General features: G+C 36.5%; 1 protein-coding gene across 3 annotated transcripts in view; it reads left to right on the forward strand.

The window, feature by feature from the left end:
- Positions 1-1,458: 1,458 nt before the first annotated feature.
- Positions 1,459-12,442, forward strand: part of Hat1 (histone acetyltransferase 1) — a 29,480-nt gene continuing 18,496 nt past the window's right edge. The window contains exons 1-5 of one of the 3 annotated variants that reach the window (XM_053784816.2): positions 1,459-1,516; positions 6,093-6,167; positions 7,960-8,035; positions 9,023-9,146; positions 9,893-10,034. In XM_053784816.2, coding sequence (XP_053640791.1) covers positions 1,510-1,516; positions 6,093-6,167; positions 7,960-8,035; positions 9,023-9,146; positions 9,893-10,034 — 424 coding nt within the window. In that variant the 5' untranslated portion in view covers positions 1,459-1,509. Of the gene's footprint in view, positions 1,517-1,967; positions 2,042-4,620; positions 4,756-6,092; positions 6,168-7,959; positions 8,036-9,022; positions 9,147-9,892; positions 10,035-12,442 lie in introns of those variants that run through there. The other 2 variants (XM_070095842.1, XM_053784815.2) reach the window with 2 other exon arrangements.

Here is a 12,442-nt window from a genome sequence, read left to right on the forward strand (position 1 = left end):
ATTATCCATCCTGTCATTTTTCTAGCAGATGCGATTGATACAATGTTATGGTCCATGAAGGTGAGATCCTCCGACATGATCACTCCCAGATCTTTGACGTTGGTGTTTCGCTCTATTTTGTGGCCAGAATTTGTTTTGTACTCTGATGAAGATTTAATTTCCTCGTGTTTACCATATCTGAGTAATTGAAATTTCTCATCGTTGAACTTCATATTGTTTTCTGCAACCCACTGAAAGATTTGGTTGATGTCCGCCTGGAGCCTTGCAGTGTCTGCAATGGAAGACACTGTCGTGCAGATTCGGGTGTTATCTGCAATGGAAGACACGGTGCTGTGGCTGACATCCTTGTCTACGTCGGATATGAGGATGAGGAACAAGATAGGAGCGAGTACTGTGCCTTGTGGAACAGAGCTTTTCACCGTAGCTGCCTCGGACTTTACTCTGTTGACGACTACTCTCTGTGTTCTGTTAGTGAGGAAATTATAGATCCATCGACCGACTTTTCCTGTTATTCCTTTAGCACGCATTTTGTGCGCTATTACGCCATGGTCACACTTGTCGAAGGCTTTTGCAAAGTCTGTATATATTACATCTGCATCGGTGTGGAATGTGAAAATTGGCGCGGCTGTGTTTGTTCGGCACCCAATTATGTGTTCGTGACCAGATGCTAAAATTTGGCAAATTTTTTGGTCGTGAACCGATTTGTTCGTGTTCGGAAATGTTCGTGACCAAAGGTTTCACTGTACTTATAGAAATAAAGATATTATATTATTATTATTATTATTATACCCGGAATCCTGCGGGCGGTAGTCAAAAAGATTACAGAGGTACATAATGGGTCCAGGGACTGGGCCCCAAAGTTTTGATAGTTGAACAAGTTACAAAGGTAATGAACCATTCACACGTCCACACCCGATTATTACTGCAATGAGTTATTAATGCAAAAATTAGCTTTATTTACAGTGAGCAATCATGGTATTTTTCCAGAATAGTTTGTAATACTGTATACCACTGGATAAAATACTTTGACATATCTTGAACATTTCTGAGTGAGTTGTCTTTGAATTCATTAATTGTATTATATATATATATATATATATATATATATATATATATATATATATATATATATATATATATATATATATATATATATATATATATATATATATATATATATATATATATATATATATATATATATATATATATATATATATATATATATATATATATATATATATATAATTTTCGAAAATAAAAACGGCAATTAAATAACATTGTTTATGAAAAATAAGGAAAAATGAGAAGCGTATTTCTAATGTTGATTCCATTTGATAAAACGTATTTTTTTATTCTTTCATTGAATATTAGAACACACAAATGGCTTCATTGGTTAGAGGAGTAATAAACCATGTGATTACAAAGGCTGAGAATTGCTGTCGAGGCTAATTTTTAAAAGTTAATTCAACACACAATTATGAAATATTTTTTCCCGCGCTGGACAACATGGCGGGTGGGTGCAGGTGTTGCTCTGTCTCACACACAAATTACCTCTTATTACACGTTGTTACACTCTCAGTACCTTGTCTTTATACTTAATTTGCATTATAGGTCACAGGAAAGATAGTGAGAACACTGCATGGCGGAGTTAAGTAGTGTAAAAAGTGTATTTAGTGATAAGTTGACCTGAGTGGACCAGCATTTGCTGACCCGCCTTTTAAAAGTTGTTTATATTGGATAAAATTATAATATACCTTCCATCAAGGGGGGTTTGCTTTAATGTTGGTGAAGGGCTTTTGATCCAGTGAATGAGAACTATCCTCCCCCTCCATCCCTTTCTTTTGAACGAATCCTATTGCCTTTCATCCCTCTTATTCTGCAAGTGCTGTGTGACCCCTGCGGTTTTGATGCTCCCCAGAAATGTAATAATTATTACATGGTTTTCCTGTGATCGGGTTTGGTAATTATGGGTGAATGTTTCTGGTGAAGGCTCTGACACCCGGCTGGACGAGCCGTGTGTCTGCCGGAAATATTTGGGGTCTATATAAGTCTTTCTCAACTTAATAAATTAAAAAGTTTTAGTTTATGACAGTTAAAGAGGGCAACAGTTTACGATAATTAAAAAGGGCAACAGTTTTAACTTTTAGGTTGAAATATCAAGATATTACAAAGACCCTAATGGAAATAAGTCACTTGACTTTTTTGGGTTATCCTAAATAATAATAATACTATGTATGATAATTGTACTTATGTGTACCTGTGCCTAAATAAAATTACAATAATTAAAAAGGGCCACAGTTTATGATAAAAAGGGTTAGTTTATGATAATTAAAAAGGGATGCAGTTTACAATAATTAATAAGGACTTCAGTTTATGGCTTAGTTTATGACAGTAAGATTGTTAGGTTAGTTTAAGTTGGGCTAACAATGTTTCTTGATATTAGTCTACATTTTATACCACTTGCACAGCTGTAAAACCAACTTGATATTTTATTAATCAGACTTAAAAGTAATGATTGAAATCTGCCAATTAGCAGTTGTTTGCCATTATCTTAAAGATAATAAATCAAACTTCATAATTGCTTTGGCTCTGTTAGCTTTTAAAAAATTCCAGTCCCATTTGAGTACACCACTCATGGAAGTTCCTTGATGCTGGTGAGGGGCTCTTGATCCAAGGAATTCCTCTTCCTTGGATTGAATCGGATTGCCTTTTATTCTTCAAACATTGTATGACTCCTACGGGTTAATGCTACTTCCTAAATAATAATTATAATGATCCGACAATTATTTTTTATATTTATTTATGCATTTTTATTTTTTATTAACCACAATACAAGGATCTATTTTAAGAGAGCACCTCAGCCTACAGAGAGAGAGAGAGAGAGAGAGTAATCCTGTGATCTGTTGGACATTTCCTTCAGTAGTTTTCCCATTGACTGATAAGTTTAGTATTGCAGTTGCTGTCAAGAGTTACAAGTTAATATAGTTCATAATATCCCCAGCTGATCTCCACTTATGTATTCAGGCTCAATGCAAGCAATGTAGAAATTTAAAACAGTAGTCTGTAAAACAGCTGTGCATGTAACCTAAGTAAAGCATATTGTTAAGCATTTTATGCTTTAATGCATAGAACAAGTAAATTACTGGTTTTTTATTTCATTCCAATTTAGTTAGCATACTTGACATTGGTCATTGCATTTTAAAGGTAAGTTATTCATTTACATATGTAATAGCTCTAAGTATAGGCTCTACAATTGTCTTTATGCAGTACATATAGTATTTGTATTTCATGTACAGTGGTATCTTGACTTACGAGTGCCCCAACTTATGAGTTTTCCAAGTTACGAGCCGTCACTCGGTCGATTTTTTGCTTTGAGTTGCGAACCAAAATCCGAGTTACGAGTGAGCTTCAGATATGCCGCCACTAGTTAGTGCAGCGAATGCCACAACATCCACCCAGCATCCCATGTCTCACTCATTCATTGCACGTGGTTACCTCGCCATGGAAGTATCTCTCTCGTGTTGTGCATGCGTTTTGTGCTTTTAAGTTCAGCGATAAAGTGTAGCATTAAGAGTGTAGCAAGTAACTTAAGCAATTAAGTGATAGAGTTTGACGAATGAAAGTGACCAAAAAAGCACGAAACGAACTGAACTCCTCCAATCTCCCCTGCCTATCTTTTCCACCCTCCACCTCCGCCAGCCCAAGTCGTCTGATCTGGAGTTTACCTGGAGAGAGTTCTGGGAGTCAACGTCCCCGCGACCTGGTCTGTGACCAGGCCTCATGGTGGATCAGGGCCTGATCAACCAGGCTGTTATTGCTGGCTGCATGCAATCCAACGTACGAACCACAGCGAGGCTGGTCAGGTACTGACTTTAGGTGCTTGTCTAGTGCCTGCTTGAAGACAGCCAGGGGTCTATTGGTAATCACCCTTATGTATGTTGGGAGGCAGTTGAACAGTCTTGGGCCCCTGATACTTATTGTGTTGTCTCTTAACGTCCTAGTGACACCCCTGCTTTTCATTGGAGGGAAGTTGCATCGTCTGCCGAGTCTTTTGCTTTCGTAGTGAGTGATTTTCGTGTGCAACCTTGGTACTAGTTCCTCTAGGATTTTCCAGGTGTATATAATCATGTATCTCTCCCGCCTGCACTTCAGGGAGTACAGGTTCAGGAACTTCAAGTGCTCCCAGTAATCAAGGTGTTTTATCTCAGTTATGTGTGCTGTGAAGGTTCTCTGTACATTTTCTAGGTCAGCAATTTCACCTGCCTTGAAAGGTGCTGTTAGTGTGCAGCAATATTCCAGCCTAGATAGAACAAGTGACCTGAAGGGTATCATCATGGGCTTGGCATCCCTACTTTTGAAGGTTCTAATTATCCATCCTGTCATTTTTCTAGCAGATGCGATTGATACAATGTTATGGTCCTTGAAGGCGAGATCCTCCGACATGATCACTCCCAGGTCTTTAACATTAGTTTTTTCACTTTATCGTGTGGTTGGAATTTGTTTTATACTCTGGTGACATTTTAATTTCCTCACGTTTACCATATCGGAGTAATTGAAATTTCTTATCATTGAACTTCATATTGTTTTCTGCAGCCCATTGAAAGATTTGGTTGATGTCCGCCTGGAGCCTTGCAGTGTCTGCAATGGAAGACACTTGTCACGCAGATTCGGGTGTTATCTGCAAAGGAAGACACGGTGCTGTGGCTTACATCCCTGTCTATGTCAGATATGAGGATGAGGAACAAGATGGGAGTGAGTACTGTGCCTTGCGGAACAGAGCTTTTCACTGTAGCCACCTCAGACTTTACTCTGTTGACTACTACTCTTTGTGTTCTGTTTGTGAGGAAATTATAGATCCATCTCCCAACTTTTCCAGTTATTCCTTTAGCACGCATTTTGTGCGCTATTACGCCGTGGTCACACTTGTCGAAGGCTTTTGCAAAGTCTGTGTATATTACATCTGCATTCTTTTTGTCTTCTAGTGCATCTAGGAACTTGTCGTAGTGATCCAGTAGTTGGGACAGACAGGACCGACCTACTCTAAACCCATGCTGCCCTGGGTTGTGTAATTGATGGGTATCTAGACTGGTGGCGATCCTGCTTCAAAGGACCCTTTCAAAGTTTTTTATGATATGGGATGTTAGCGCTATCGGCGTGTAGTTCTTTGCTATTGCTTTGCTGCCCCATTTTTGGAGTGGGGCTATGTCTGTTGTTTTTAGTAAATACACTTTATAAAACCAGTTTATTTCTTTGCATTCTCTTTTATTATACTTTTATTCAATATTTCTTATTTATAAATACATTTTTCTTATTTAAAAACCCATAACCAAAAAATTAGGGTGGTTTTTTGGGGGCTGGAATGGATTAATGTCATTTCAGTTAATTTCAGTGAGGAAAATTGACTTGATATATGAGCAAATTGAGTTACGAGCTCGGTCATGGAACGAATTAAACTCGTAAGTCAAGGTACTACTGTAATTATGTACAATATTCCATCATTGTGCAGTTCTCCATTTAAATTTATTTTGATGCTGTACGATTTTGAGGTCTTCCAATATTTGTTTAGCTGTTAAGAAATGTAGAAACATGTATACTGCTGCTCTGTTTCATATTGAGTAGAGGTTTTTAAACATATGGTAATCTATCAACATGCCATTCCTCAAAGGGACTCCTCAATGTTCACAAATCCACTGCAAATGTATATAATTTCATGAATTTACATCATGGTGAATCCCATTGATTTTGGGTAGTGACTGTACTTTGTGTGTGTTGTGAAAGTGACTTTTTGAAGTATGTACATACTGTACTGTGTGTATGTGTACTCGCCTGTTTGTGGTTGCAGGGGTCGAGTCATAGCTCCTGGGTCAAGTCATAGCTCCTATGTGTGTGTGTGTGTGTGTGTGTGTATTGAAAAGGTGGTTGCTTTATTACAGTTTTTGGAGTTTGCTGTATCTTTGTGTTGTTCAAACCCTGCCAATGGTAATGCTGTAATCTAAAACAAGAACAACTTATTAAAAGCTTGTAGATTACTCGTGTAGAAACTAATATATACATGTATTTGAATGCTCACAATATTTATTTCATTACAGGTGTGTCAGGAATAGCCAAGAGCTCTCTCCAGTACTATGTCATTGATAGTAATGAAGCCCTGGAGTTCAAACTAGGTAAGAATTTAAGTTTAGTCATGATATTATTGCATTTGATAAAAACAGATTAATATGCTTTATGAAATAGTATTTATATAGAACTTACTGATACTGTATTAAAAGTGCTGGCATCATAAAAATAAATTTCTAAAAATTTCTAATAGTTGTATCACACTACCTCTTCTACTCTTGTATGAAATTGTCTTATTTTCTCTGTCAGTAGTACAACGCCAGGATATCTCCGTATTTATTTGTAATATTTTATGAATGTATGTGTAGTTTAGTGGTAGTGTTTGCCCTATAGCTGGAAGGACTTGATTCAGTCCCTAGGTGAAGTGAGAAGTATGGGTAAGTCTTTCTACACCTGCCCCTGTTCACCTGGTAATATAGATAGAGATACTCTCTCATACATAGAAGTTAGTCAGCTGTTGTAGATCTTACTAGGGGAGAGAACCTAAAAGCAATCAAATGTAAAGACCACACTGCTTGGCTTTCTTAAATTACCTTGGGTTAACCCTCAGGGGTTAATAATTCTAAGAAATTTGTTGTCTCCTTCTTATACTTTTTCCCTCATCTTCCAGTATAAGAGCAATTGCTGTTCACAAACTTTAATGCATTTTGTTGTAGGTTTTATAACATTTTAAGATTCTTTGATCAGGTTTCCAGTAGCTGTTTATATTGGCTAACCTAGTAACTGCCACTGATATTCTGTTTCCTATTCTTCGATTCCTGCCCAGTTTCATTACCTCGCACATTCATTGGTTGACCTCGAATAGCCACTCATTCTTTTTGGGTCTTGCTGCAGTCTTGTTCCAGTCCTCATGCTTTGTTGGCAAACAGTATGGAGAATCCTAATCCCACTAGCTGGTAATTTACATTTTTTAAGAACTGTATGCTACTTAAGACTGATCCTTGGGACTCCACCAGATGCATTTATGCTTTAAGACATTTTGTCTCCTGTAGCAGTTTTGATTTTTGTTCAACTGGTATGCCTTAATCCATGAGATTACTCAGGTTGACTCCCTTATATGTTCAGAGTACTATGTTGATAACCTACAGGAAATCTTGTAATATACGTACACTCTGCCCTTTATTTTCTTTCCTGCATGAATGTTGTTATCGTGTCATTTACCTTTATTAGGTTTGAGGCAGGACTTGACATTCCTGAAATTGTCCTATCTGATGAAGTAAATAATCTCGTGGTGTTTCAAAAGAGTACCTATTCTCCAGGAGTTCCAGTAATCTCCATATCTTAGCTTTACTTGTAACTTTCACCAATTTCCAAGGCATCTGGCAGTTCTCATCTAAAGCATTTTATGTAAAGGTTTGGGTACATGGCTTTCCCATAGCTTTAGGTTCTCCTTTGTGTCCATGGATGGTGATGTATATAGTAGTATGAGTTTCATTGTGTTGGATTTCCTATGGGGTCTCATTACTTGCTTAATTTTTTTTTCCTTCTTGTAATGGTTTGTCATTATTTTTGGCACTGGCTCTTGCATATGAAGACTCTGTTGAATCTTTATTTTAACCTCAACAAGTAGATCTTCATCTTTATTTATTTATTTGGCCATTTTCCTCTTTGTTTTGTTTGTTAGGCTTAGAGTCTTTTGACTTCACAAGGCCTATTAAGGTTCTTGTTTCATAATACTGTAATAATCATTTTAGGCTTTCCTGCATAGCTCATTTTTTTTTATTAGACCTCAGTCTACATTTTCTTATTTTCAGAATATTTTTGGTGTTCTTTGTGAGTGTAAGGTACTTCCATAAATAATGTGGTCAAGCATATTACAGGTAATTATTTATATTGCAGTACGATCTGTTGCTGACATTGATGATGACGAGTTGGTATTCAAACCTGACATGTCTCACCAGATATATGGAGACAGGTGAGCCTGTTATTTGACATTCATTTATATAATACATCCATCCTCTATAGATTTAAAAAAAAAAAAAAAATCTTATTTTACGAACTTGTGATTAGCAAACCTCTCGTGATAAAAAAATTCTTTAGAAAAAAAAGTACTTAGGAGTTAGCCAAATTTTTATTAGGAAATAGTTTGCTTCATACCTATACGTATAAGGTTCACCAGCACTTGGGGAAAGGGGATGGTCATAAATCCACACATTGACTCTTCAAGTTAATTTTTGTTAACAGGCTTGTTAATGTCATTATATCTTGTATAGAAAAATGGTGCACTGAATTTTAAGATGTACTTTTTGTTTAACCTATTTCCTACTAATATTCTTTTATAGTACAGTACTGTTTTATAATTTAGAGGCAAATACCAACAAGGGTTCAGTTTGGTTCCAAGAATTAGCAAGGTTACATTTAGTAAAGTACTGGTTTAAATTTATATTGTGGCATAGCAAACAGACTTATAATGTATGTATGGCAACCAACAAATAAACACTTGCAACTGTGCATAGCCAACTTAAAATATTCCCAGTAGATTGGAGCATGAGCACTTTTATTTTAAATTTTTTTCTACTAGTGTTGGCCAAGAGAGCAAACATTACACACTGGGTTGGCAGATTACATAACCATGGGAAAGCATTCATTGGGGTTTGTCTGTACAGCTAAATATACTGTAGTATATATTGTTAAAATCTCCATGGGGAAGTGGAACAGAATTCTTCCTCCGTAAGCCATGCGTGTCGTAAGAGGCGACTAAAATGCCGGGAGAAAGGGACTAGTAACCCCTTCTCCTGTATACATTACTAAATTTGAAAGGAGAAACTTTCGTTTTTCCTCTTGGGCCACCCTACCTCGGTGGAATACGGCTGGTACGTTGAAAGAAAGAAGAAGAATATTGTTAAAAAGAGTAAATAAACAATACTGTTATTGGAGTAAAGTTTGTTGTTCATTATTGCAGTGAACAAATATTTGGGTACAGTGGGCTTCGTGTCAAGCTGTATTACAGCGCAAGCCGTCTCACAACATACCTCGCCCACACTTTCGTAGAGAAGGTTGATCCTGAAAAGTTTGAGGGTGTTGAGGTATGTATTTTGCAAGGCTGTCTGCATTTTTTTATCACAATTTGCTGTTTGCAGAATGCATCAGAACCAGTTGAACTTATTGTATATCATTTATGTTGTGTTCATTACAGAGAATGATTAGATGTATCCATGATAAACGAATCTGTTTTCATTTACTGTTAATGATTTCTAAATTTTTGGTACTAGTAATCTGTTGTATGCATAGTAAACCTTGATACCTTGTTTATTTGTTAAAAGTACTGTGCAGATACAAAACAGAAATACTAATGATATTTGGTTTTCTGTCACACTTCTGCAATTGGTATGGTTGAAATTGATAGTTTTTCTAAATTAATTAGTTTATATAAATTACATAGGTGAAATGTATTGTCAGATTATATTTAAAATTTTCCTTGAAATCACTTAGTCCCTAAAATTGTTTTAATTGAAGAGCTAAATAACATTACTAAAACAACTTTCTATTGATCTGTTATCCTCATTTTTCCCATGCAAACAAACAACTTAACCTGACCAACCTTATAGTATTTTATATACATATATGTATTAACATTGAAACTAAACCAGAAGTAAATTTTCCTAGTACTGGCTAGTAAATTATACATATAAGGTCTGTAATACAAATTTTTGTAGTCTACATTATTTTTATACCTTGTGTATATAGAGAAGGTTGATTAGTTGAAGTCAGGTTGGATGACAAAAAGAAAATTGATGCTAGACCATGACAAGTCTGTAAAATTAATTTTCAGCCAGATGAAGTTATAAAGCCAATAGCAGAGCGAATCCCACCAGGATACCTGACAAACTTAAGTGATTTCTCTGCAGCACTACAGAAGGATGCCTCTTTCAAACCATTTGGGGAAATGAAGCGAAGATTTAAAATACAGTTGGGTAAGTTTGAGCGAATTATGCAAGTGTGAAGGAGGGTGATCTTCTCTTGGGGATTTGATGAGCTGTTGAATTCTGAGCATAGTAATATCCTTAAAAAAGAGTTTCAGGGAAATGGGTTAGCTAGACCTGGGATTTGGAGATAGGAAGTGCTATAGAGTATTTGCGTGTTGAAAGTACGTAATGGAAATGATGAAATATAATTGAGTCATGAACAAATGATGATGTTTCTTCTCTTCTGTAAAGACAGCTAAAAAGCAAGGTTAACCTTCCTGGATGGAGAATTTTTTTTTTTTTTTTGAATATTCTTAAAAGAAACCACAAATTTTTGTATTACATTATATGACACCTTGTTTTTTATATACAAAAAGATTCAGTTTCTTCATGGGGAAGTGGAGAGTCATCCTTTCACTGGAAGCCATGTGTGTTGTAAGAGGTGACTAAAATGCCAGGAGCAAGGGGGCTAGTAACTCCTTCTCCTATATAAATTATTAAATGTAAAAAGAAGAAAAGCTCACTTATTTTTCAGGTCACCCTGCCTCAGTGGGAAATGCCTGGTGTGTTAAAAAAAAATCTTGATAATTATGCAAATCAACTAATGCATCATTTATGAATCAGTATTTGAGATAGCTTCTTTCATATTGCCCCTCCATAAAATATGTATATTGTGAGTGTTAGACAAATAAATGGAGTGAATGGAGACAAATGGTTTTTTGGGACTTGATGAGCTGTTGGAGTTTGACCAGGGTAATATTTTATGAAGGGATTCAGGGGAAACTGGTTAGCTGGACTTGAATCCTGAAGGTGGAACGTACAGTGCTTGCACTTTTAAGGAAAGGTTTGGGATATTTGCTGTTAGTGACATCTGAACTGTCGTAGCTGAGCTCCTCTGCAAAGACAGTGATTATGTGAGAACGATGGTAAAAATTTTTTTTTTTTTTTTTTTTGGGGGGGAGTCATCCTGTCTCAGTGGGAGACAGCCGACATGTTAAAAAGAAAAAAAAGAAAGATATTGATATTAATTTCAAACTAAAAACAGTTTCCTTTGTTGATATTTATTTGCAAATCATTGTTGCTTCCTGCTGGTGTGTAAATTGACCCTACTCTTATATTGATGTATTTCATCTGTGTAAGAGTGGTAAATAAGTAGAATATGTACATGTTTATAGAGGGGCAACTGATATATCGGCTCATTATTTAGTTGTAGCTATAGTTAGAGTAAGAGGTAGATGGGACAAGAGGAAAATGGCAACAATAAGTAAGAGGTGAAAGTGTATAAACTAAGGGAGGAGGAAATTCGGGTGAGATATAAGCAACTATTGGCAGAAAGGTGGGCTAGTGCGAGTATGAGTAGTTGGGGAGGTTGAAGAGGGTTGGAATATTTTTAAAAATGCAGTATTAGAATGTGGGGCAGAAGTTTGTGGTTATAGGAGGGTGGGTGCAGGAGGAAAGAGGAGTGATTGGTGGAATGATGAAGTAAAGGGTATGATAAAAGAAAAAGTTAGCTTATGAGAGGTTTTTACAAAGCAGAAGTGTTATAAGAAGAGCAGAGTATGTGGAGAGTAAAAGAAAGGAAAAGAGAGTGGTGAGAGAGAGTAAAAGGAGAGCAGATGATAGTGGGGAGGCACTGTCAAGAAATTTTAATGAAAATAAGAAAAAAATTTGGAATGAGATAACCAAGTTAAGAAAACCTAGGGAACGAATGGATTTGTCAGTTAAAGACAGAGTAGGGGAGTAAGTAGATGAGGAGATGGAGGTATTGGGTAGATGGCAGGAATATTTTGAGGAATTTTTAAATGTCGACGAAGAAAGTGAGGCGGTAATTTCATGCACTGGCCAGGGAGGTATACCATCTTTTAGGAGTGAAGAAGAGCAGGATGTGAGTGGGGGGGAGGTGCATGAGGCATTATGTAGAATGAGTGGGTAAAACAGCTGGAACTGACGGGATCATGACATAAATGTTAAAAGCAAGGGGGGATATAGTGTTGGAGTGGTTGGTATTTTTGTTTAATAAATGTATGAAAGAGGGGAAGGTACCTAGGGATTGGCAGAGAGCATGTATAATTTTTTTCTTTTCTTTCCAACAAGCTGGTCGTCTCCCACCGAGGCAGGGTGACCCAAAAAAGAAAGAAAATCCCCAAAAAGAAAATACTTTCATCATCATTCAACACTTTCACCACACTCACACATTATCACTGCTTTTGCAGAGGTGCTCAGAATACAACAGTTTAGAAGCATATATGTATAAAGATACACAACATATCCCTCCAAACTGCCAATATCTCAAACCCCTCCTTTAAAGTGCAGGCATTGTACTTCCCATTTCCAGGACTCAAGTCCGACTATAAGAAAATAATTCCTTTATATAAAAGGAAGGGGGACAAGAGAGATCGTAAAAATTATAGAGGAAT

Source organism: Cherax quadricarinatus, chromosome 51 (genome assembly GCF_038502225.1).
Source record: "Cherax quadricarinatus isolate ZL_2023a chromosome 51, ASM3850222v1, whole genome shotgun sequence".
Taxonomy (NCBI): domain Eukaryota; kingdom Metazoa; phylum Arthropoda; class Malacostraca; order Decapoda; family Parastacidae; genus Cherax; species Cherax quadricarinatus.